This window comes from Dendrobates tinctorius, unplaced genomic scaffold, assembly GCF_039654945.1.
Source record: "Dendrobates tinctorius isolate UK_male_01 unplaced genomic scaffold, ASM3965494v1 ptg000138l, whole genome shotgun sequence".
Lineage (NCBI taxonomy): Eukaryota > Metazoa > Chordata > Amphibia > Anura > Dendrobatidae > Dendrobates > Dendrobates tinctorius.
In genome coordinates this window covers 8,205,374-8,229,298 of record NW_027361806.1, presented here as the reverse complement: position 1 = coordinate 8,229,298, position 23,925 = coordinate 8,205,374, and the positions used below count along the sequence as shown (strand labels likewise).

Genomic DNA, 23,925 nt, shown 5'->3' with positions numbered 1-23,925 from the left:
TGGTACTGACCCCAGGCTCTCTTAAAGGGATCTCCTGTACGGAATTAGGGCAAATCCCTCAGCTCTCTAATTCTGTCCCCATGGCTCTATTAACCCCTTCACCCCCAAGGGTGGTTTGCACGTTCATGACCGGGCCAATTTTTACAATTCTGACCACTGTACCTTTATGAGGTCATAACTCTGGAACGCTTCCATGGATCCCGGTGATTCTGACATTGTTTTCTCGTGACATATTGTACTTCATGTTAGTGGTAAAATTTCATTCAAATAACTTGCGTTTATTTGTGAGAAAAACGGAAATTTGGCGAAAATTTTGAAAATCTCGCAATTTTCCAACTTTGAATTTTTATGCCCTTAAATCACAGAGATACGGCACACAAAAAACTAACATTTCCCACATGTTTACTTTACATCAGCACAATTTTGGAACCAAAATTTTTTTTTGTTAGGAAGTTATAAGGGTTAAAAGTTGACCAGCGATTTCTCATTTTTACAACACCATTTTATTTTTAGGACCACATCACATTTGAAGCCACTTTGAGGGGTCTATATGATAGAAAATACCCAAAAGTGACACCATTCTAAAAACTGCACCCCTTAAGGTGCTCAAAACCACATTCAAGAAGTTTATTAACCCTTTAGGTGCGTCACAGGAATTTTTTTGAATATTTTAAAAAAAATGAACATCTAACTTTTTTCATAAAAAAAATACTTCAGGTTCAATTTTTTTTATTTTACCAAGGGTAACAGGAGAAATTGGACTGCAAAAGTTATTGTGCAATTTGTCCTGAGTACGCAGATACCTGATATGTGGGGGGGAACCACTGTTTCGGTGCATGGCAGAGCTCAGAATGGAAGGAGCGCAGTTTGACTTTTTCAATGCAAAATTGGCTGGAATTCAGATTGGACGCCATGTCACGTTTGGAGAGTTCCTGATGTACCTAAACAGTGGAAACCCCCTACAAGTGACCCCATTTTGGAAACTAGACCCCCCAAGGAACTTATCTAGATATGTGGTGAGAACTTTGAACCCACAAGGGCTTTACAGAAGTTTATAACGTACAGCGGTACAATTAAAAAATCATATTTTTTCCACAAAAATGATCTTTTCACCCCAATTTTTATTTTCCCAAGGGTAACAGGACCCTAAAAGTTATTGTGCAATTTGTCCTGAGTACGCTGATACCCCACATGTGGGGGTAAACCACTATTTGGGCGCATGGCAGAGCTCGGAAGGGAAGCAGCGCCATTTGACGTTTTTGGCTGGAATTGAGATCGGACACCATGTCGCGTTTGGAAAACCCCTGATGTACCAAAACAGTGGAAACCCCCCACAAATGACACCATTTTGGAAACTAGACCCCCTAAGGAACTTATCTAGATGTGTGGTGAGAACTTTGAACCCCCATGGGCTTCACAGAAGTTTATAACATAAAGCCATACAATTAAAAAATCATATTTTTTCCACAAAAATGATCTTTTCACCCTCAATTCTTATTTTTCCAAGGGTAACAGGACCGTAAAAGTTATTGTGCAATTTGTTCTGAGTACGCTGATACCCCACATGTGGGGGTAAACCACTATTTGGGCGCATGGCAGAGCTCGGAAGGGAAGCAGCGCCATTTGACGTTTTTGGCTGGAATTGAGATCGGACACCATGTCGCGTTTGGAAAACTCCTGATGTACCAAAACAGTGGAAACCCCCCACAAATGACACCATTTTGGAAACTAGACCCCCTAAGGAACTTATCTAGATGTGTGGTGAGCACTTTGACCCCCCCAGTGCTTCACAGAAGTTTATAATGCCCGGGTGTGAAAATAAATAATTTGTATTTTTTCCACAAACATGATCTTTTAGTCACCATTTTTTTATTTTCCCAAGGGTAACAGGAGAAATTGGACCCCAAAAGTTGTTGTCCAATTTGTCCTGAGTATGCTGATACCCCATATGTGGGAGAAAACTACTGTATGGGCACACGTCGGGGCTCGGAAGGGAAGTAGTGACGTTTTGGAATGCAGACTTTGATGGAATGGTCTGCGGGTGTCATGTTGCCTTTGGAGAGCCCCTAATGTACCTAAACAGTGGGAACCCCCCACAAATGACACCATTTTGTAAACTAGACCCCCCAAGGAACTTATCTAGATGTGTGGTGAGCACTTTGAACCCCCCAGTGCTTCACAGAAGTTTATAACGCCCGGGCGTGAAAATAAAAAATTCGTATTTTTTCCACAAACATGATCTTTTAGTCACCATTTTTTTATTTTCCCAAGGGTACCAGGAGAAATTGGACACCAAAAGTTGTTGTCCAATTTGTCCTGAGTATGCTGATACCCCATATGTGGGAGAAAACTACTGTATGGGCACACGTCGGGGCTCGGAAGGGAAGTAGTGACGTTTTGGAATGCAGACTTTGATGGAATGGTCTGCGGGTGTCATGTTGCCTTTGGAGAGCCCCTAATGTACCTAAACAGTGGAAACCCCCCACAAATGACCCCATTTTGAAAACTAGACCCCCTAAGGAACTTATCTATATGTGAGGTGAGCACTTTGAACCCCCAAGGGCTTCACTGAAGTTTATAATGCCAGGGCATGAAAATAAAAAAATCGTATTTTTTCCAGAAACATGATCAATTAGTCCCCAATTTTTTCATTTTCCCAAGGGTAACAGGAGAAATTGGACCCCCAAAAGTTGTTGTCCAATTTGGCCTGAGTACGCTGACACCCATATGTGGGAGAAAACTACTGTATGGACACACGTCGGGGCTCGGAAGGGAAGCAGTGACGTTTTGGAATGCAGACTTTGATGGAATGGTCTGCGGGTGTCATGTGCGTTTGGAGAGCCCCTGATGTACCTAAACTATTGAAACTCCCCACAAGTGACCCCATTTTGGACACTAGACCCCCCACGGAACTTATCTAGATGTGTGGTGAGCACTTTGAACCCCCAAGTGCTTCACAGAAGTTTATAACACTCGGACGTGAAAATAAAAAAATCATTTTTTTCCACAAAAATGATATTTTTGCCCCCAATTTTTTATTTTCCTAAGGGTAACAGGAGAAATTGCACCCCAAAAATTGTTTTGCAATTTGTCCTGAGTAGGCTGATACCCTACATGTGGGGGTAAAACACTGTTTGGGCGCATGGCAGAGCTTGGAAGGGAAGGAGCACCATTTGACTTTTTCAACTCAGAATTGGCTGGAATTGAGATCAGACGCCAGGTTGCATTTGGAGAGCCCCTGATGTGCCCAAACAGTGGAAACCCCCAATTATAACTCCAACCCTAACCCCAACACACCCCTAAACCTAATCTGAGCCCTAACCCTAGCCCTAACCCTAGCCCTAACCCTAGCCCTAACCCTAACCCTAAGGCTGTGTGCACACGCTGCAAATTTTGCTGCGGTTCCGCAGCGGTTTTGGCTGCTGCGGACCCGCAGCAGTTTCTGCTGCGGTGTACAGTACCATGATTCCCTATGGGAATCAAAAACCGCAGTGCAGACGGTGCGGAATTTTCCGCGCGGATTATCTGCGGTTTTCAATCCGCAGAAAGAATTGACATGTCAATTCTTTCTGCGGATTCTCCTGCGGTTTGCCATCTCCTCTATTGAAGAGATGAAAAACCGCAGGACAAAACCGCAGAGCAGTCCGCAGGTAAAACCGCAGGTCTTTTGACCTGCGGTTTCACCTGCTGATTTTACAAAATCCGCGCGGATGAATCCGAACCTAATCCGCAGCGTGTGCACACAGCCTTACCCTAACGGGAAAATGGAGATAAATACTTTTTATTTAATTTTATTATTTTTCCCTACCTAAGGGGGTGATATCGGGGGGTTTGATTTACTATTTATGGCGGTTTTTATATTTGGCAGCTGTCATACGCTAAAAGACGCTTTTTATTGTAAAATAGTTTTTGCATCACCACATTTTGAGAGCTATAATTTTTCCGTATTTTGACACACTGAGTCATGTGAGGTCTTATTTTTTGCGGGACGAGTTGACGTTTTTATTGGTACCATTTTCGGGCACGTGACATTTTTTGATCGCTTTTTATTCCTATTTTTGGGAAGCAGAATGAACAAAAACCAGCGTTTCATGAATTTCTTTTGGGGGGGTGCGTTTACATCGTTCCGCGTGCGGTAAAATTGATAAAGCGGTTTTATTCTTCGGGTCAGTACGGTTACAGCGATACCTCATTTAGGTCTTTTTTTATGTTTTTGTAGGTTTTATGCAATGAAAACTATTTTATATAAAAAATAATTATTTTTGCGTCGCTTTATTCTGCGAGCTATAACTTTTTTATTTTTTCGCTGATGATGCTGTGTGGTGGCTCGTTTTTTGCGGGACAAGATGACGTTTTCAGCGGTACCATGGATATTTATATGCGTCTTTTTGATCGCGCGTTATTACACTTTTTGTTTGGCGGTATGATAATAAATCATTATATTTTGCTTCGTTTTTTATTTTTATTTTTTAAGGGGTTCGCTAAAGGGGTTAACTAATGGGAAAGTTTTATAGGGCGGGTCATTACGGACGCGGCGATACCTAATATGTGTACTTTTATTGTTTTGTTTTTTTTATTATTTCCAAAAAATTGATTTATTGGGGGAATATTTTTTTTTTTTTTCTAATTTATTTGGCGATTTTTTTTTAATTATTTTAACACTTTTTTTTTTTTTTTTTTTACTTTATTAAATAGTCCCAGGCGGGACATCACTGTCCTGTGACAGATCGCTGATCTGTCACATCACAGATCACTGTGACAGATCAGCGATCTGACACAGGCACTGCAAAAGGCTTCCTCATGCCTGCGCTTTGCAGGCACTGAGGAAGCCAGCTTCCTCAGGCCCCCGTCGCCATCTTGGATTCGGGGGCCTGGAGGAAAGGAGCCCCTCGCAGCAGCGCTGCACATTGCGCTGCCGTGGGGGGCTCAGGGAAGCACGGAGGGAGCCCCCTCCCTGCCGATGCTTCCCTTTAACCCCCGGTACACCGCAATCATGCTTGGTCGCGGTGTGCAAGGGGTTAACGTGTCGGGGGCGGTCCGTGACCGCCCCTGACACATTGTGCCGGGTGTCAGCTGTGATAATCAGCTGACACCCGGCCGCGATTAGCGGCGCTCACCACGTGGGCGCCGCTAATCGCGGTAGACGTACTATCCCGTCCACGGTCATACGGGCCCGGGTACCGTGGACGGGATAGTACGTCGGATGTCAGGAAGGGGTTAAACAGATCATTGGTATGAAAGTCAGGGCAAATCCACTCAACCGCTCTGGTTCTGATCCCAGGCTCTCTTAAAGGGATCCCCAGTATGGAAGTTAGGGCAAATCCACTCAGCGCTCTGGTTCTGACCCAAGGCCCCTCTTAAAGGGATCCCCGGTATGGAAGTGAGGGCAAATCCACTATGTGCTTTGGTACTGACCCCAGGCCTCTCTTAAAGGGATCTCCGGTATGGAAGTTAGGGTAAATCCCTCAGCACTCTGATTCTCACCCCAAGCTTCTATAAAAGGGATCATTGGTATGGAAGTCAGGGCAAATCCACTCAGCGCCCTGGTTTTGATGCCTGGCCTCTCTTAAAGGGATCCCCGGTTTTGAAGTTAGGACTGTTCCACTCAGTGCTCTGGTTCTGACCCCATGCTGACGGGATGATGTGGGATATTAGGGGTAATAGTCCGGTGGCTCTGGCTGACGAGATGAGGTGTGATATTAGGGGGAGTAGTCCGGTGGCTCTGGCTGACTGAATGATGTGGGATATTAGGGGTAGTAGTCCGGCGGCTGTGACGGGATGATGTGGGATATTAGTGGTAGTTGTCCGGTGGCTCTGGCTGACGGGATGATGTGGGATATTAGGGGTAGTAGTCCGGTGGCTCTGGCTGACGGGATGATGTGGGATATAGTGAATGTTGCTATGCGGAGTGGGCGGGGATCTACACTCGTGTATATATATATAAACAACGACAAAGCAAAGTCCAGCAATAACGTGAGCAATCCAGGATGCTATTAAAAATTTTTTTCTTTTTATTCATAAATCCATTAAAATGCAATGGTCCAAGCAGTTCAAAACAGCAATAACGCAGGAAAGTCGTGCAGATAGGACTACGCGTTTCAGCGGTAGAACCCGCCTTCTTCACGGTCCAGAATAATCATTATAATTTGTTATAACTAACCGTAGTTAGTTACTATGCCCGGGCAGCGCCGGGCTCTTCAGCTAGCATATATATATATATACTGTATATATTTAAGTTTCATAGAGATATAGATAGCAGAATAGGTTGAAATTCAATTGCCGGCATCTGTACAATCATTACAGAACCCAACAGGATGTGAGACTTGGTTTACATACAGTAAACCATTGCACATCCGTTAGATTTATATATGTCCCTCACTAATAATGTTAGTAGTGTGTGTGTTAAATTTTGGAGCTGTAGGTGTTAAATTAAAGGATTAATTCATGGAAAAAACTGGCGTGGGCTCATGTTGCAATTTTCTCCAGCAGAGAGGGCAAGCCAGTGACTGGGGGCAGATATTAATAGCCTAGAGAGGGACCATTGTTTTTGGGCCCCCCTGGCTAAAATAAATCTGCCCCCAGCCACCCCAGAAAAGGCACATCTGTAAGATGCACCAATTCCGGCACTTACCCGCTCTCTTCCCATTGCCCTGTAGCGGGTTGCATATGGGGTAATAAGGGGTTAATATCACCTTGCTATTGTAAGGTGACATTAAGCCTAGTTAATAATGAAAAGGTGTCAATAAGACACCTATCCATCTGAAAGGGGTTAAAAAAAACCACACACATTAAGAATAAAGACTTTTAATGAAATAAATAAACACATTTTTTCCATATTTATTTCACTTCCAATCCATTTGAAGCCATCGTTCTCCTGTAAAAAAAAAATCCAAAATAAAAAACAACAATATCCCATACCTGTCCACCGTACAGTCAAGTCCCACGCTGCAATCCATCTCAAGGGGTTAAATAGTTTACAACCGGGACCGGTGCTAATTCAACCGTCCCGGCTGTAAACCACGGAGGAATGACTGAGAAGCTGCCTGCACAGCCACCCCACCTGACCGGAGATGAACTGAACATGACTGTGGAGAGCCGAACCAATAGCTTGAAATTAATTCTAATCAATTAATTTATTAATATTAATTGTATCACTTAATATTGAGCAGAATTAAGTATGCTGACACCCCCCTATATATCTTTAACCCCCCTACAGCCCCTTATATACAGCATGAGCCTCACACAGCCTACTACATATGTGGCATGAGCCTCACACAGCCTCCCCATATAAAGCATGAGCCCCACACAGGCTCCACGATATGCGGCCTGAGCCTCACACAGCCTCCCCATGTACGGCATGAGCCTCACACAGCCTCCCCATGTACGGCATGAGCCTCACACAGCCTCCCCATGTACAGCATCAGCCCCACACAGCCTCCCTATATACTGCATGAGCCCCACACAGCCTCCCCATATACTGCATGAGCCCCACACAGCCTTCTTATATACAGCATGAGCCCTAAAGTCTCTCCATATACTGAACGAGGCCCCACACAGCCTCCCCATATACTGCAAGAGGCCCCGACAACCTCCCGATATACTGATTGAGCCCCAGACAGCCTCCCCATATATTGCATGACAGTATACAGCCTTCCCATAGCCTCCCCATGTGCAGCATGTCACCCCCATAGAATCCCCATGTGCTGCACGTCACCCCCATAGAATCCCCATGTGCTGCACGACACCCCATAGAATCCCCATGTGCTGTACGTCACCTCCATAGAATCCCCATGTGCTGCACGTCACCCCGATAGAATCCCCATGTGCTGCATGTCACCCCCATAGAATCCCCATGTGCTGCACGACACCCCCATAGAATCCCCATGTGCTGTCACCCCCATAGAATCCCCATGTGCTGTCACCCCCATAGAATCCCCATGTGCTGTCACCACCATAGTATCCCCATGTTCACCCCCATATTCATACACATGGGAAAAAAACACCACATACCCACCTCGGTCCTGTCCCAGGCGCCCTGCTTCTGCCTCTGCCTCCGGAGTGCTGACTCTCCGGCGGTACACGCTGACGCGATGACATGACGTCATCGCGTCAGCTGTTTCACACGTTGATTGGTGGAGGAAGTGGCCAGAGGCCCCTTCTCCACCAATGCTGACAGCGGGCGAGAGACAGCGGACAAGATATAGCGGGCAGAAGGGCATGGTGCAGACCTCAGGTTTTCATCCCCACGGCTGTCTCGGTCCACGGGCTGAACTGAGACAGACAGAGGGCCGGATGTGGCCCACAGACCGCACTTTGCCCAGGTCTGATCTGTATAATTCTCTTTATAATCCAGGATGAGATTCATGGAGATTTTATAGTGAGATCCACAAATAACAAAAGGAGAAAAACAGTTTGTAAATGTCAATTTTTTTATTTTTGCAGAAGCAACAATACCCACAATGGAACCGATCATAGAACAAACTACTACGGGACCAGCAACCGCTACCACACAGCCTCCCACGACCACACAGCCTCCAACTACCACGCAGCCTCCCACTACCACGCAGCCTCCCACTACCACGCAGCCTCCCACGACCACACAGCCTCCAACTAACAGACAGCTTCCCACTACCACAGAGCCTCCCAATACCACACAACTTCCCACAACAGAACCTCCCACTACCATAGCTCCTCTCACTACCACACAGCCTCCCACAACCACACAGCCTCCCACAACCACACAACCTCCCACTACCACACAACCTCCCAGTACCACACAGACTCCAACTACAACTCAGCCTCCCACAATCACTGAGCCTCCAACTACAACACAGCCTCCCACCAGCACTGAGCCTCCGACTGTCACACAGCCTCCCACCAGCACTGAGCCTCCAACTATCACACAGCCTCCCACCAGCAGTGAGCCTCCAACTACCACACAGCCTCCCACCAGCGCTGAGCCTCCAACTACCACACAGCCTCCAACTACAACACAGTCTCCCATCAGCACTGAGCCTCCGACAACCACACATCCTCCCACCAGCCCTGAGCCTCCAACTACCACACAGCCTCCCACAAGCACTGAGCCTGCAACTACCACACAGGCTCCCACCAGCACTGAGCCTCCAACTACCACACAGCCCCCCACCAGCACTGAGCCTCCACCTACCACACAGCCTCCCACTACCGCACAACCTCCCACTACCACACAACCTCCCACTACCACACAGACTCCAACTACAACAGAGCCTCCCACTACCACACAGCCTCCAACTACGACTCAGCCTCCCACAATCACTGAGCCTCCAACTACAACACAGCCTCCCACCAGCACTGAGCCTCCAACTACCACACAGCATCCAACTACCACACAGCCTCCCACCAGAACAGGGCCTCCAACTATCACACAGACTCCCACCAGCACTGAGCCTCCGACTATCACACAGCCTCCAACTATCACACAGCCTCCCACCAGCACTGAGCCTCCAACTACCACACAGCCTCCAACTACAACACAGTCTCCCACCAGCACTGAGCCTCTGACAACCACACATCCTCCCACCAGCCCTGAGCCTCCAACTACCACACAGCCTCCCACAAGCACTGAGCCTGCAACTACCACACAAACTCCCACCAGCCCTGAGCCTCCAACTACCACACAGCCCCCCACCAGCACTGAGCCTCCCACTACCACACAGCCTCCCACTACCACACAACCTCCCACTACCACACAACCTCCCACTACCACACAGACTCCAACTACCAGAGAGCCTCCAACTACCACACAGCCTCCAACTACAACTCAGCCTCCCACAATCACTGAGCCTCCGAATATCACACAGCCTCCCACCAGCACTGAGCATCCGACTATCACACAGACTACCACCAGCACTGAGCCTCCAACTATCACACAGCCTCCCACCAGCACTGAGCCTCCAACTACCACACAGCCTCCCACCAGCACTGAGTCTCCAACTACCACACAGCCTTCAACTACAACACAGTCTCCCACCAGCACTGAGCCTCCAACTACCACACAACCTCCCACCAGCCCTGAGCCTCCCACTACCACACAGCCTCCCACTACCACACAGCCTCCCACTACCACACAACCTCCCACCAGCCCTGAGCCTCCCACTACCACACAGCCTCCCACTACCACACAGCCTCCCACTACCACACAACCTCCCAGTACCACACAGACTCCAACTACCACAGAGCCTCCCACTACCACACAGCCTCCAACTACGACACAGCCTCCCACCAGCACTGAGGCTCCAACTATCACACAGGCTCCCCCCAGCACTGAGCCTCCAACTACAACACAGCCTCCCACCAGCATTGAGCCTCCAACTACCACACAGCCTCCAACTACGACACAGCCTCCCACCAGCACTGAGCCTCCAACTACCACACAACCTCCCACCAGCACTGAGCCTCCAACTACCACACAACCTCCAACTACAACTCAGCCTCCCACTAGCACTGAGCCTCCAACTACCACACAGCCTCCAACTACAACACAGCCTCCAACCAGCACTGAGCCTCCGACTATCACACAGGCTCCCCCCAGCACTGAGCCTCCAACTACAACACAGCCTCCCACCAGCATTGAGCCTCCAACTACCACACAGCCTCCAACTACAACGCAGCCTCCCACCAGCACTGAGCCTCCAACTACCACACAGCCTCCAACTACAACACAGCCTCCCATCAGCACTGAGCCTTCAACTACCACACATGCTCACACCAGCACTGAGCCTCCAACTACCACACAGGCTCAAACCAGCACTGAGCCTCCTACTACCACACAGCCTCCTACCAGCACTGAGACTCCAACTACCACACAGCCTCCCACCAGCACTGAGCCTCCAACTACCACACAGCCTCCAACTACAACACAGTCTCCCACCAGCACTGAGCCTCCAAATACCACACAACTTCCCACCAGCACTAAGCCTCCAACTTCAACTCAGCCTCCCACCAGCACTGAGCCTCCAACTACCATACAGCCTCCAAATACAACACAGCCTCCCACCAGCACTGAGCCTCCAACTACCACACAGGCTCACACCAGCACTGAGCCTCCAACTACCACACAGGCTCAAACCAGCACTGAGCCTCCAACTACAACACAGCCTCCCACCAGCACTCAGCATCCAACTACCACACAGGCTCCTATCAGCACTGAGACTCCGACTACTACACAGCCTCCCACCAGCACTAAGCCTCCAACTACCACACAGCCCCCCACCAGCACTGAGCCTCAAACTACCACACAGCCTCCAACAACAACACAGTCTCCCACCAGCACTGAGCCTCCAACTACCACACAACCTCCCACCAGCACTAAGCCTCCAACTACAACGCAGCCTCCCACCAGCACTGAGCCTCCAACTACCACACAGCCTCCAACTAAAACACAGCCTCCCACCAGCACTGAGCCTCCAACTACCACACAGGCTCACACCAGCACTGAGCCTCCAACTACGACACAGCCTCCTACCAGCACTGAGCCTCCAACTATCACACAGCCTCCAACTACAACTCAGCCTCCCACAATCACTGAGCCTCCGACTATCACACAGACTACCACCAGCACTGAGCCTCCAACTATCACACAGCCTCCCACTAGCACTGAGCCTCCAACTACCACACAGCCTCCAACTACAACACAGTCTCCCATCAGCACTGAGCCTCCGACAACCATACATCCTCCCACCAGCACTGAGCCTCCAACTACCACACAGGCTCCCACCAGCACTGAGCCTCCAACTACCACACAACCTTCCACCAGCTCTGAGCCTCCAACTACCACACAGCCCCCCACCAGCACTAAGCCTCCCACTACCACACAGCCTCCCACTACCACACAGCCTCCCACTACCACACAACCTCCCAGTACCACACAGACTCCAACTACCACAGAGCCTCCCACTACCACACAGCCTCCAACTACGACACAGCCTCCCACCAGCACTGAGGCTCCAACTACCACACAGCCCCCCACCAGCACTGAGCCTCCGACTATCACAAAGGCTCCCCCCAGCACTGAGCCTCCAACTACAACACAGCCTCCCACCAGCATTGAGCCTCCAACTACCACACAGCCTCCAACTACAACACAGCCTCCCACCAGCACTGAGCCTCCAACTACCACACAACCTCCCACCAGCACTGAGCCTCCAACTACCACACAGCCTCCAACTACAACTCAGCCTCCCACCAGCACTGAGCCTTCAACTACCACACAGGCTCACACCAGCACTGAGCCTCCAACTACCACACAGGCTCAAACCAGCACTGAGCCTCCAACTACCACACAGCCTCCTACCAGCACTGAGACTCCGACTACCACACAGCCTCCCACCAGCACTGAGCCTCCAAATACCACACAGCCTCCAACTACAACACAGTCTCCCACCAGCACTGAGCCTCCAACTACCACACAGGCTCACACCAGCACTGAGCCTCCAACTACCACACAGGCTCAAACCAGCACTGAGCCTCCAACTACAACACAGCCTCCCACCAGCATTGAGCCTCCAGCTACCACACAGCCTCCAACTACAACACAGCCTCCCACCAGCACTGAGCCGCCAACTACCACACAACCTCCCACCAGCACTGAGCCTCCAACTACCACACAGCCTCCAACTACAACTCAGCCTCCCACCAGCACTGAGCCTCCAACTACCACACAGCCTCCAACTACCACACAGCCTCCAACTACAACACAGTCTCCCACCAGCACTGAGCCTCCAACTACCACACAACCTCCCACCAGCACTAAGCCTCCAACTACAACTCAGCCTCCCACCAGCACTGAGCCTCCAACTACCACACAGCCTCCAACTAAAACACAGCCTCCCACCAGCACTGAGCCTCCAACTACCACACAGGCTCACACCAGCACTGAGCCTTCAACTACCACACAGGCTCACACCAGCACTGAGCCTCCAACTACGACACAGCCTCCTACCAGCACTGAGCCTCCAACTACCACACAGCCTCCCACCAGCACTGAGCCTCCGACTATCACACAGGCTCCCACCAGCACTGAGCCTCCGACTATCACACAGGCTCCCCCCAGCACTGAGCCTCCAACTACCATGCAACCTCCCACCATCACTGAGCCTCTAACTACCACACAGCCTCCCACGACCACTGAGCCTCCGACTTCCACACAGGTTCAACCCAGCACTGAGATTCCAAGTATCACACAGCCTCCAACTACAACACAGCCTCCAACCAGCACTGAGCCTCCAACTACTACACAGCCTTCCACAAGCACTGAGCCTCCAACTACCACACAGTCTCGCAACATCAGTGAACGTCCAAATACCACACAGCCTCCCACCAGCACTGAGCCTCCAACTACCACACAGCCTTCCACCAGCACTGAACCTCTGACTACCACACAGCCTCCCACTAGCACTGAGCCTCCAACTACCACACAATTTCCAACTACCACACAGCCTCCCACCAGCACTGAGCCTCCGACTACCACACAGCCTCCCACCAGCACTGAGCCACCAACTACCACACAACCTCCCACCAGCACTAGGCCTCCAACTACCACACAGCCTCCCACAAGCACTGAGCCACTGACTACCACACAGGCTCCCACCAGCACTAAGCCTCCAACTACCACACAGCCTCCCCCCAGCACTGAGCTTCCAACTACCACACACGCTCCCACCAGCAGTGAACCTCCAACTACCACACAGCCTCCCACGAGCACTGAGCTTCCACCTACCACACAGCCTCCCATCAACACTGAGCCTCCGATTACCACACAGCCTCCCACCAGCACTGATCCTCCGACTACCACACAGGCTCCCTCCAGCAGTGAGCCTCCGACTACCACACAGTCTCCCCCCAGCACTGAGCCTCCATCTACAACACAGCCTCCCACCAGCACTGAGCCTTCAACTACCACACGACGTGCAACAACAAACCCAGTGCCCTCATCGACAACCCAGGTGCTTGCAACAACCCCAGGACCGGCAACACCAACTCTGGGAACGGCAACAATGCAAAGTTCAGCTCCAACTGCATCAAATCAGCCACAAGGTAAAGAGACCAGTAACACAGATACATAGCACTGGTAATTTTTAAAGTATTTTTGGTTAACAAAAAATATATTGAAAACCCATTTGCTAATGCATCGCCTGCCAGGGCAGCGAGGGTACTCGGTACTGGCCGGTTCTTAAAGGGATGTGTCACAGTGACAGGGACCCTGTCCGTGGCCCTGGGCGTCCAATAAAAGGGTTATTTACAGGGGAAATAAAGAGTTTATAGTAAAGTGTTCGTGACGCCACCTGTGGTATCTGGTCAGAGGTGACCAGCGCTGCAGTGCAGATCCTCTGGGACTGATGGTGGGATGCAGCAGGGTTGCAATAGCTCTCCACAGGCAAAGCTTAGTCCCAGGGCAGATGAAAGATGTTGAGGGAGATGATGATGTAGTATTAGGCAAGAGATGTAGCAGTGCTGAGAAGGCTTTGCAGAAAGAATTCAGAGGACATAGCTGAATGCAGTTCCAAAGCTTTACTCACAGCTCTGGTGTGCACAGATGCCCACTTGGTGCTGCGTCCTCCAGGTGAGAGATTCAGCAAACTTCCAGGCAGATGGAGAACACCTTTCCAGAACTCCCCTCAATGTGTTCCTTTCCTGGCCGTGTCTCTGTGCTGATTTCTACTCCTCTTCCTTCCCAGCACCTCACAGTCAGTGTCTAAAGGCCAGCAGCCGCGGACCTTATCGGGTAACGTCCTCTCTGCGTTCCCTTGCTACCTTATGCCTGCCTTTCCGGAGAAGATAACTGTGGCTTGTGGCTGAGGTACACTAAAGGTGCCTCTACAGTGCTGTGCAAATTAATGGGGACAAAGCATTTTTTTAAGTAAAATCGTAAGTTTGTTACCAGTCAGTGATTCAAACCAGTTTTAACTGCTTTGAACAGGTGTGAGTGCCTGTTCAAAGCAGTTAAAACTGGTTTGAATCACTGACTGGTAACCAACTTACGATTTTACTTTAAAAAAATGCTTTGTCCCAATTAAATTGCACAGCACTGTACCTCCGGCTTTCTAGTTGAGTCCGTTGTTCACTCCACTAGGCTAGGGTGCCAGCAAACCCGTGCAACCTGGTCCCTCCGCTTATGGATCGGGCCCCACGGAAAGTATGGTTGCTTATCCGTGCCCCTAAGACCCCTTCCTTCTTCAGGGAGCTTTCTTCTGTCTCTTTCCCTCCCAGCACCTCCTGCTGACAGGGAGCTGCTGCACATGTCCTCTCACTTCCTCCCCTCAGGGAAGACTGATCTAGCTCTAAGGCCGGGGTCACACTGGCGAGGAATACGAGTGAGAGGCGTTAAAAGCACGCATTACACACGGACAAATGATTCTCTATGGGGCAGCTCCCAACAGCCGTATATTTCTCGGCCGTATTCTACGGTCCGTGACAATCGCAGCATGCTGCGATTGTCAGCGTACTACGCCCGTAGTACGCCAATGCAAGTCTATGGGCGCGCTAAAAATACGCATTACACATGGAACACACATGTGACTTGCGAGAAATACGCACCCGGTGTCGTTTAGAAAATCCGGCAATTCAGTGCGCTATACAGTAAACTAAAAAATATATAAAGTGCTCTCAGTGAGAGAAACAAAATAGGAATCTTGTGGGTATGATACCTTTTAATGGCTAACAAATAACAAACCACTTTTTTCGTTATACAGTAAACTCACACTGACAGGTTTAATAAAGAAATGAAAGAATAGATATATACACATAGAATACATATATATATACATACAGTACATGTTATTGTGATAAACATATATATATATATTTATATTTCACAGAGTTCTTCATAGCAGAATAGCCGCTAATTAAATTGCCGGCTTCTATCAAATCATTCCCCAACCCGACATGAAATGACACATGGTTTACATTCAGTAAAGCATTTCATTTCATGTTTTTTAATATGTCCCTGACTAATAATTAGATGAGGGTTTGTGTGCAAAATTTGGGAGTTGTAGTTGTTATTTTAAGGGGTTAATTCGTTGTTAAAAAATGTGTGGGCTTCCCATTGCCCTGTAGTGGTGGCGAGTGGGTTAATCTAACAAAGGGTTAATGTCACCATTTGATTGTAAGGTGACATTAACCCTTTGTTAGATTAACCCATTCACCACCGCTACAGGGCAATGGGAAGCCCACACATTTTTTAACAATGAATTAACCCCTTAAAATAACAACTACAACTCCCAAATTTTGCACACAAACCCTCATCTAATTATTAGTCAGGGACATATAAAAAAAACATGAAATGAAATGCTTTACTGAATGTAAACCATGTGTCATTTCATGTCGGGTTGGGGAATGATTTGATAGAAGCCGGCAATTTAATTAGCAGCTATTCTGCTATGTGAAATATAAATATATATATATATATGTTTTTCTCAATGACTTGTGTGTATATATATATATATGTATGCATTCTATGTGTCTATATCTATTTTTTCGTTTCTGTTAGAAACCCTGTCATAGGGCTCCATTATATGTCCATTTTGCAAGGCGGCGAGAAAATCTTGCCATACGGATTGCATACGGATGCCATACGGATTACATACGGATGCAGACATGCGCAAAATACGCAACCACACCTTGCTTACGGATGACATACGGAGCACTATTTAGGGGTCATTCATCCGTATTATGCCTGTAAACTACGGACCGTATTTTGCGTCGGTTAGTGTGACCCCGGCCTAACTCTCTTCTCCCCTCTGAACATACTAGCTCCACCCACCTCCCAACACCCTTTCTTTACCCAGCAGAGATGAGATCATCCTCCCTTAGGGTGCCGTTACATTTATTGATGCACCAGCGATCCCAACCACGATATGACCCGGTCAGGATCGCTGGTGCATCATTAAATGGTCGTTAGTGAGCTGCCAAACAGGCAGATTTCACCAGCGACGGAGCAGCGGTCGTTACTCGCCTGTCAGATGCGGCGATGATGACCTCCTCCGCCCGCGTCTACGCGTTGCTCGTCAGTGCCAGCAGGAAGCGGCCGACGAGAAACGGCCCATGACGTTCTCGTGCGATCAGCGATAACCAGCAGGGGAGCCGGTCGGAGGTAAGTATCACATGTAGCGATATCGCTGCTGCGTCACAAAATCGGTGACGCTTTAGCGATATTGCTAGCGATATCGCTATGTGTAAAGCCCCCTTTAGGGTCCATCCAGGATGCCCTGCTGCTATAAGTGAGTGTTGGATGCAGGTGTTAGAGTTCTGTGAGATGCATCCACCTTACCTGGGAAGTGGGAAATTGCACCTCTGGTTGAGGTGCAGTACCTCTGTGGCGACAGAACCCTCAGGGGCGCCACACTAACAGCTAGGTTTTTTTGGCCGTCAACCAAAAAAAGAGATTCTAGCTTAGGTAATAGATGCAATTGATTTTATTAACATGAATAATTAAAATCAATACAAACAACAATTAATTAACAGGTGGTGAAAAGACCTCCTGGGGGGAAGTGCAGAGAGGCTATTTATTGACCCCACAGCAATCCCAAATGAATGGAGCCTAATTTAGACAGGTAAAAATAGTAGTATCAAAGCTAAATAAGTTTTAGTATTGCCAAGATATAAAGTGCTATTGTAAACTTTTAATTATTATATATAGAAACAGGACTTAGCAGTCATGTGTATTAAACAAGGAAATGTTTAACCATAGGCATTGTGAATAATGAAAGGAAGCATGAATGCTAAATATTTGTAAACCTGCCAATGGTTAAATTACATATAGCATAAGTACCAGTAGTAGGCAAACATTTAAAGATAACCCATAAAGGTAGGTACCTCACCTGAGTAAATAGGGCAATGCAGTCCAAGAATAGACTTAGTACAGTCGCACCTCCCCAACCCCTACGCCGTTTTACATTAAAGCTTCTGGGGGTGTATATTATGTATATAATTTTGCTCCATTTTGTTTTTCTACAGGAGTTGCTGCTCCAGCCTCTATCCCTGCCTTTGGGATTGCCCTAATTGTTCTGGCCATTGTCGCTATCGTTATTGTACCTGTATGCTTTATTGTGGTATGTAGACAAATATTACTGGGGCTCCTATCAATATAATGATGATTACCCCCTGCTTAGTTTGGGGAGCATTTTATACCTTTCTCATTATAACAAACCCTTCTGCATATTTCCTAAACGGGAGAGCCTCTCAGAACCCTCTCCCTTATAGGAAAGCTCAGATCTGCAGAATTAAATAGTTATTATGGCAACATGGTTCCTTAAAATGTATTTCACGTCTAGGGAAAGTATTTCTAGTATTTCACACGCCTGATAAAACTGATACAATGTATCCAGTCTAAACAATTCTCTAAGCTACTGTAGGAGAATCATAGAATCATAGAATCGTAGAGTTGGAAGGGACCTCCTGGGCCATCTGGTCCAACCCCCTGCTCAAAGCAGGATTCGCTAAATCATCCCAGTTAGATGTCTGTCCAGCCTCTGTTTGAAGACTTCCATTGAAGGAGAACTCACCACTTCTCGTGGCAGCCTGTTCCACTCATTGATCACTCTAACTGTCAAAAAGTTTTTTCTAATATCTAATCTGTGTCTCCTCCCATTCAGCTTCATCCCATTGCTTCTAGTCTTTCCTTGTGCAAATGAGAATAAAGTTGATCCTTCTACAATGTGACAGCCCTTTAGATATTTGTAGACAGCTATTAAGTCTCCTCTCAGTCTTCTCTTTTGCAAACTAAACATTCCCAAATCCTGCAACCTTTCCTCATAAGACAGGGTTTGCAGACCGGTCACCATTCTGGTCGCTCTTTTCTGAACTTGCTCCAGTTTGTTGATGTCTTTTTTAAAATGTGGTGCCCAAAATTGGACACAATATTCCAGATGAGGTCTGACCAAAGAGGAGTAGAGGGAAATAATTACTTCACGTGATCTAGACTGTATGCTTCTGTTAATACATCCTAGAATTGCATTTGCCTTTTTTGCTGCTGCATCACACTGTTGACTCATATTCAGTCTGTGATCTATTAGTATACCCAAGTCTTTTTCACATGTGCTGTCACTTAGCCCTATTCCTCCCATTCTATATATGCTTTTTTCATTTTTATTGCCCAGATGTAGTACTTTGCATTTCTCCCTGTTAAAAACCATTCTGTTAGTTGCTGCCCACTTCTCCAGTTTATTTAAATCTTTTTGAATCCTCTCTCTCTCTTCTCTAGTATTAGCTATCCCTCCTAGCTTTGTGTCATCAGCAAATTTTATCAGTTTACCCTCAATTCCTTCATCTAAATCGTTGATAAAGATGTTGAACAATACAGGGCCCAGGACAGAGCCCTGTGGTACCCCACTTGAGACATTCTTCCAACTGGATGTGCAGCCATTTACGACCACTCTTTGGGTCCGATCACTAAGCCAGTTATGAATCCACCTAACAGTTGCCTTGTCCATTCCATACTTAGTCATTTTTTCAATAAGGATTGTATGAGAGACTTTGTCAAATGCTTTGCTGAAGTCAAGATATACTATATCTACAGCATTTCCTTGATCCACCCAATCAGTAATACCATCATAGAAGGAAATTAAATTAGTCTGACATGACTTATTAGTTACAAACCCATGCTGACTCTGTTTAATCACTTCATTCTTATCCAGGTATTGACATACATGTTGTTTAATAATTTGTTCAAAGATCTTTCCTGGTATAGAAGTCAGACTCACCGGCCTAGTATTTCACACGCCTGATAAAACTGATACAATGTATCCAGTGTAAACAATTCTCTAAGCTACTGTAGGAGAAGCAGCAGTATAAATCCTTTCCCTGTCCTAGACCAGGCTGATAGCTTTAAGGCTATGTGCACACGCTGCGGATTCACCAGCGGATTTGTATCTGACCTGCGGATTGGCCAGCGGTTTTCACCTGCAGTTTTTGACACCAGGACAATGGAATAGGTGGCAAACCTCAGCGGAATCTGCAGAAAGAATTGACATGTCATTTATTTCTGTGGATTCAAAACCGCAGCTTTTCCGCGGTGGAAAAACCGCAGCATGTGCACAGCAGATTGTAAATCACATAAACTTACATTGTACTGTACACTGTCTACAGAACTGCTGCGGATCCGCAGCGGCCAAATCTGCTGTGGATCCGCAGCAGAATCTGCAGTGTGTGCACAAGGCCTTACCTAGACTGATACATTGTAGAAGCTCGGCACTCAAGTGTATATTGTAACCCTTCCCTATACAATTAATAAAAATAATTTGAAGAAAAAGTCAGGAAAATTATTCACATAGCACCACGTGATTTTTTCGCAACACATAGCACAAATACTATATGGAACTCGCGTTTTTCTCTGCAACCTGAGTTTGATAAAGGCTCATGTTGTAGGGTCGAAACATTACTACTATTTTTGGGATTGCCTTATAAATAAAATCCATATTTTCCCTGTTTTTTTGAGTGCCAAGTATTTATATAATAATTATTGATACAGAGTGGACCCCATTCTTCAGCACCACATCCTGAGTGGCATACATTCATCCACATTGTAGAAGTCCATCAGCTGTGGAGCAGGACTAGATCAGGAAAGAAGCTTCTGAATGTTGACAATGAGCAATGGTCCTAAAGACACAGAGGTTATTATAATGTACTGCCCTCTTCATTTAATACTGGGATTACTTGTCAAGACTTTTGTGGAAGTAGTGACAGCTCTGGTTCTGCTTAACTTAAACATGGTTTTTCCTTCTGGGTCAGCAAGGGTTAATGTCAGCTTCCTTGCTGGCAGCTGCTGTGTTTGCTGGTCAGCTGATGTGGGTGGTGACCACTCCCACTATCCTTTAAATAGTCACCTGACACATCAGCTGACTGTTGGTGATAGAGTTTTTCTCTGGAGACAAGCCAAGGAGTTGGGAGCTCTCTGGTGCTAGCGGGTATCATCTGAGTGAGGTCCTGGTTCCGTATCCTCTGCTGTGTGGAGCTTGCAGCAGAAGTTTGAAAGATAATTTTTATTGTTCCCTATCTTTGTCTGTCTCGTGCTTGTCACTACCCCCTGTGTTTACACCATCTGCAGTGGTGATGCTAGCGTCCTTGCCGGCCAGTGCACTAACAAGGGTATAGTAAGGTGACAACTAGGGACAAGGCATGTGACGGTGGGGAGGGGGAAGGACCCGCATAGGGCATTAGGATAGCTTAAGGATAGGCACAGGCTGTGTTAGGAGGTGCCCCATCCCCCTTTCCCTATTGTTAAGGCCTTTACCTCTCCCTTTTTCCATCCCTCTTGTTGGTGTTTGTTGTGCCGTCTGCTGTACTGATCCGTGTGGTTCATGACATTACCTGATTAATGTGAAGTACAGGGTGCACAGGGTCCAAAATAGTGGCACATATAATTCTTGGCTGTTTTTCAGGTTTTCTTTTCCATACCAGTGTGATACATCTCATTTTTTATTTTCAGGCTGCCAGATTCACTACTGTGTCCTTTACCTTGCCTAAAGTTCGGATCCCCACCTAAAGTTTTGACAGTTGCAAAGGTAAGAGAATTTCTGTTGGTTTCTACCCACATGTCCTAAGTGACTGTGTCAGGATCCAGTCGGATTATTATAATAATAATAATCTTTATTTTTATATAGCGCTAACATATTCCGCAGCGCTTTACAGTTTTCACACATTGTCATCGCTGTCCCCAATGGGGCTCACAATGTGGGAAGAAACCGGAGTACCCGGAGGAAACCCACGCAAACACGGGGAGAACATACAAACTCCATGCAGATGTTGTCCTTGGTGGGATTTGAACCCAGGACTCCAGCACTGCAAGGCTGCAGTGCTAACCACTGAGCCACCGTGCTTATTGTCACTTTGCACTAACCTCACCCACATTGACAAATATTATGTGGCTATATCTCAAAAATACAGAACAGCTGGGAATTATGCTTATGCACAAATCTACAGACAATGGCGGGTATATCAGTCCTGTATCCATCTTATTCAGTGATGTAATTTTTTTTTTTCATGCAGAGATGTTGATGTGCGATTCACTGATCAACCGATAAACCAGAAAAAAAGGGACAAACAGCAACGAGAGACGTCCAATATGTCTCACAGAACATTGCAACAGTAATGAAAGAACAACTTCTGATCCAGAGATCCTGATAAATCCAAAAACCTGAAAACTAGCAATACAAGAGAAAAGAGAAACAATCTCCATACAGTCTGTGACTATCAGGCCATTCTAAGAGTTATTGTTTCCACAGCTGGAAAGATGCCAAATGAAGACCATTATTATACGTCCTCTGCTCTATAATCTCCTAGTAAGACCCTGCATCACGATTCTGCCATTCCCCAGATTCACTTCCAGTATTGGTGACCACCCACATTTTGCAGACATGTAATATGCACATAGCTGTGGTCACTGGTAAATGTCTGGGATGAAAGGAGGGTCAGAAATGTAATGCAGGTCTGTGGCTTTGCACTAATGTCTACAGTGGTTTTGGCCTTGTCAATGGATGGTCAGATATCACACACATGACATCATATGACAAACAGGACAACTGTTCATTTCTACATACAATATCATACCCGTCTGCTGCACATGATGAATAACACAAGCACACCCATGAGCGCTTCATTTATTTATCTTATATGTCTATTTATTGAATGATTTCTCTTTTTTAAAGGTTTTATTGAGAGCAACGTGATATCTGTACATATAAATGTCATTTTCATCATTTTTATAATCTGTGGCCTTATAAATAAAAAAAAATATGATAATCAAAGCAAGAAACGTAATATATTTTGATAATCTGGCATGAAATGTTGGATTACATCTTGTATATACAAATACACAAATGCAGAAATCATAAGATTTAACTAGCCTGTGATTTATTAGAAATTGGATTTGTTCCACCTTGTCAGATGCGCCTATTCTGGAGCTTTGTCGGGTTTATCCCAATTGCCCTGTAGTGGTGGAAAGTGGGGTTAATAAGGGGTTAATATAAGGAAATGGTTGCACTCAATTGCATTAAGGAAAATCAAATATGAAATATATGAAATGTGAATAGCATAATGGCTTTTGGAATATGGAAAAAAATATATGAGATACTTAGCACAAAATTTGGCCAAAAGATGTGAGCCCATTCACCAACGTCAAGGTGATCTCATTGAACGGGTCCCTATTCTAACTGCCTCATGTGAACTACTGGCTAATAACAAGATAAAGCCTGTATTTATAGGAAGATAGGAACCAAAAAGGTGATTGGATGTAATTAAAATCACAGCTTGATGAAGGGCGGAGTGATCAGTCAGAAAGCTAACATACAAATGACAGAAAAAACTGACGGCACATCCTATTCTGAATAGGTGCATACCGAAAAACAGCTTACATATCAAAATAAGGAAATGGTTGCACTCAATTGCATTAAGGCATATCAAATATGAAATATATGAAATGTGAATAGCAATTCCAAAAGCCATTATGCTATTCACATTTCATATATTTCATTTTTTCTGTCATTAATAAGGGGTTAATGTCACCTGTCAATAAGACACCTATTCATTATTAATCCTTTAGTAAGTAAAGGGTTAAATAAACACACAATAAGAAGGTATTTTAATGAAAGAATACAACACAGTTTTAAAATCTTTATTATACTCCTAATCCCATATTGAAGCCATTGTTCTCCTGGAAAAAATACAAAATAAAAAAGCAACAATATACCCATACCTGTCCACCATACAGTCAAGTCCCATGGCGCAATCCATCTCAAGGGGTTAATCAGTTTACAGCCGGAGCGCTGCTAATGCAGCCGCTCAGACTGTAAACTACTGGGGAATGAATGGAGGCAGCGCACACAGGCTCAGTGACAAGCGGTGACGTCACTGAGTCTGTGCTCGCTGACAGCTGAACTCCTGTGACCTCTG

General features: G+C 46.6%; 1 protein-coding gene across 1 annotated transcript in view; it reads left to right on the top strand.

The window, feature by feature from the left end:
* Positions 1 to 22,789, top strand: part of LOC141048874 (uncharacterized) — a 184,053-nt gene extending 161,264 nt beyond the window's left edge. The window contains exons 14-17 of the mRNA XM_073544963.1: positions 8,443 to 14,076; positions 17,995 to 18,089; positions 21,464 to 21,539; positions 22,024 to 22,789. Of these exons, the coding sequence (XP_073401064.1) occupies positions 8,443 to 14,076; positions 17,995 to 18,089; positions 21,464 to 21,520 (5,786 nt within the window). The 3' untranslated portion in view covers positions 21,521 to 21,539; positions 22,024 to 22,789. The remainder of the gene's footprint in view (positions 1 to 8,442; positions 14,077 to 17,994; positions 18,090 to 21,463; positions 21,540 to 22,023) is intronic.
* The last annotated feature ends 1,136 nt before the right edge of the window (positions 22,790 to 23,925 follow it).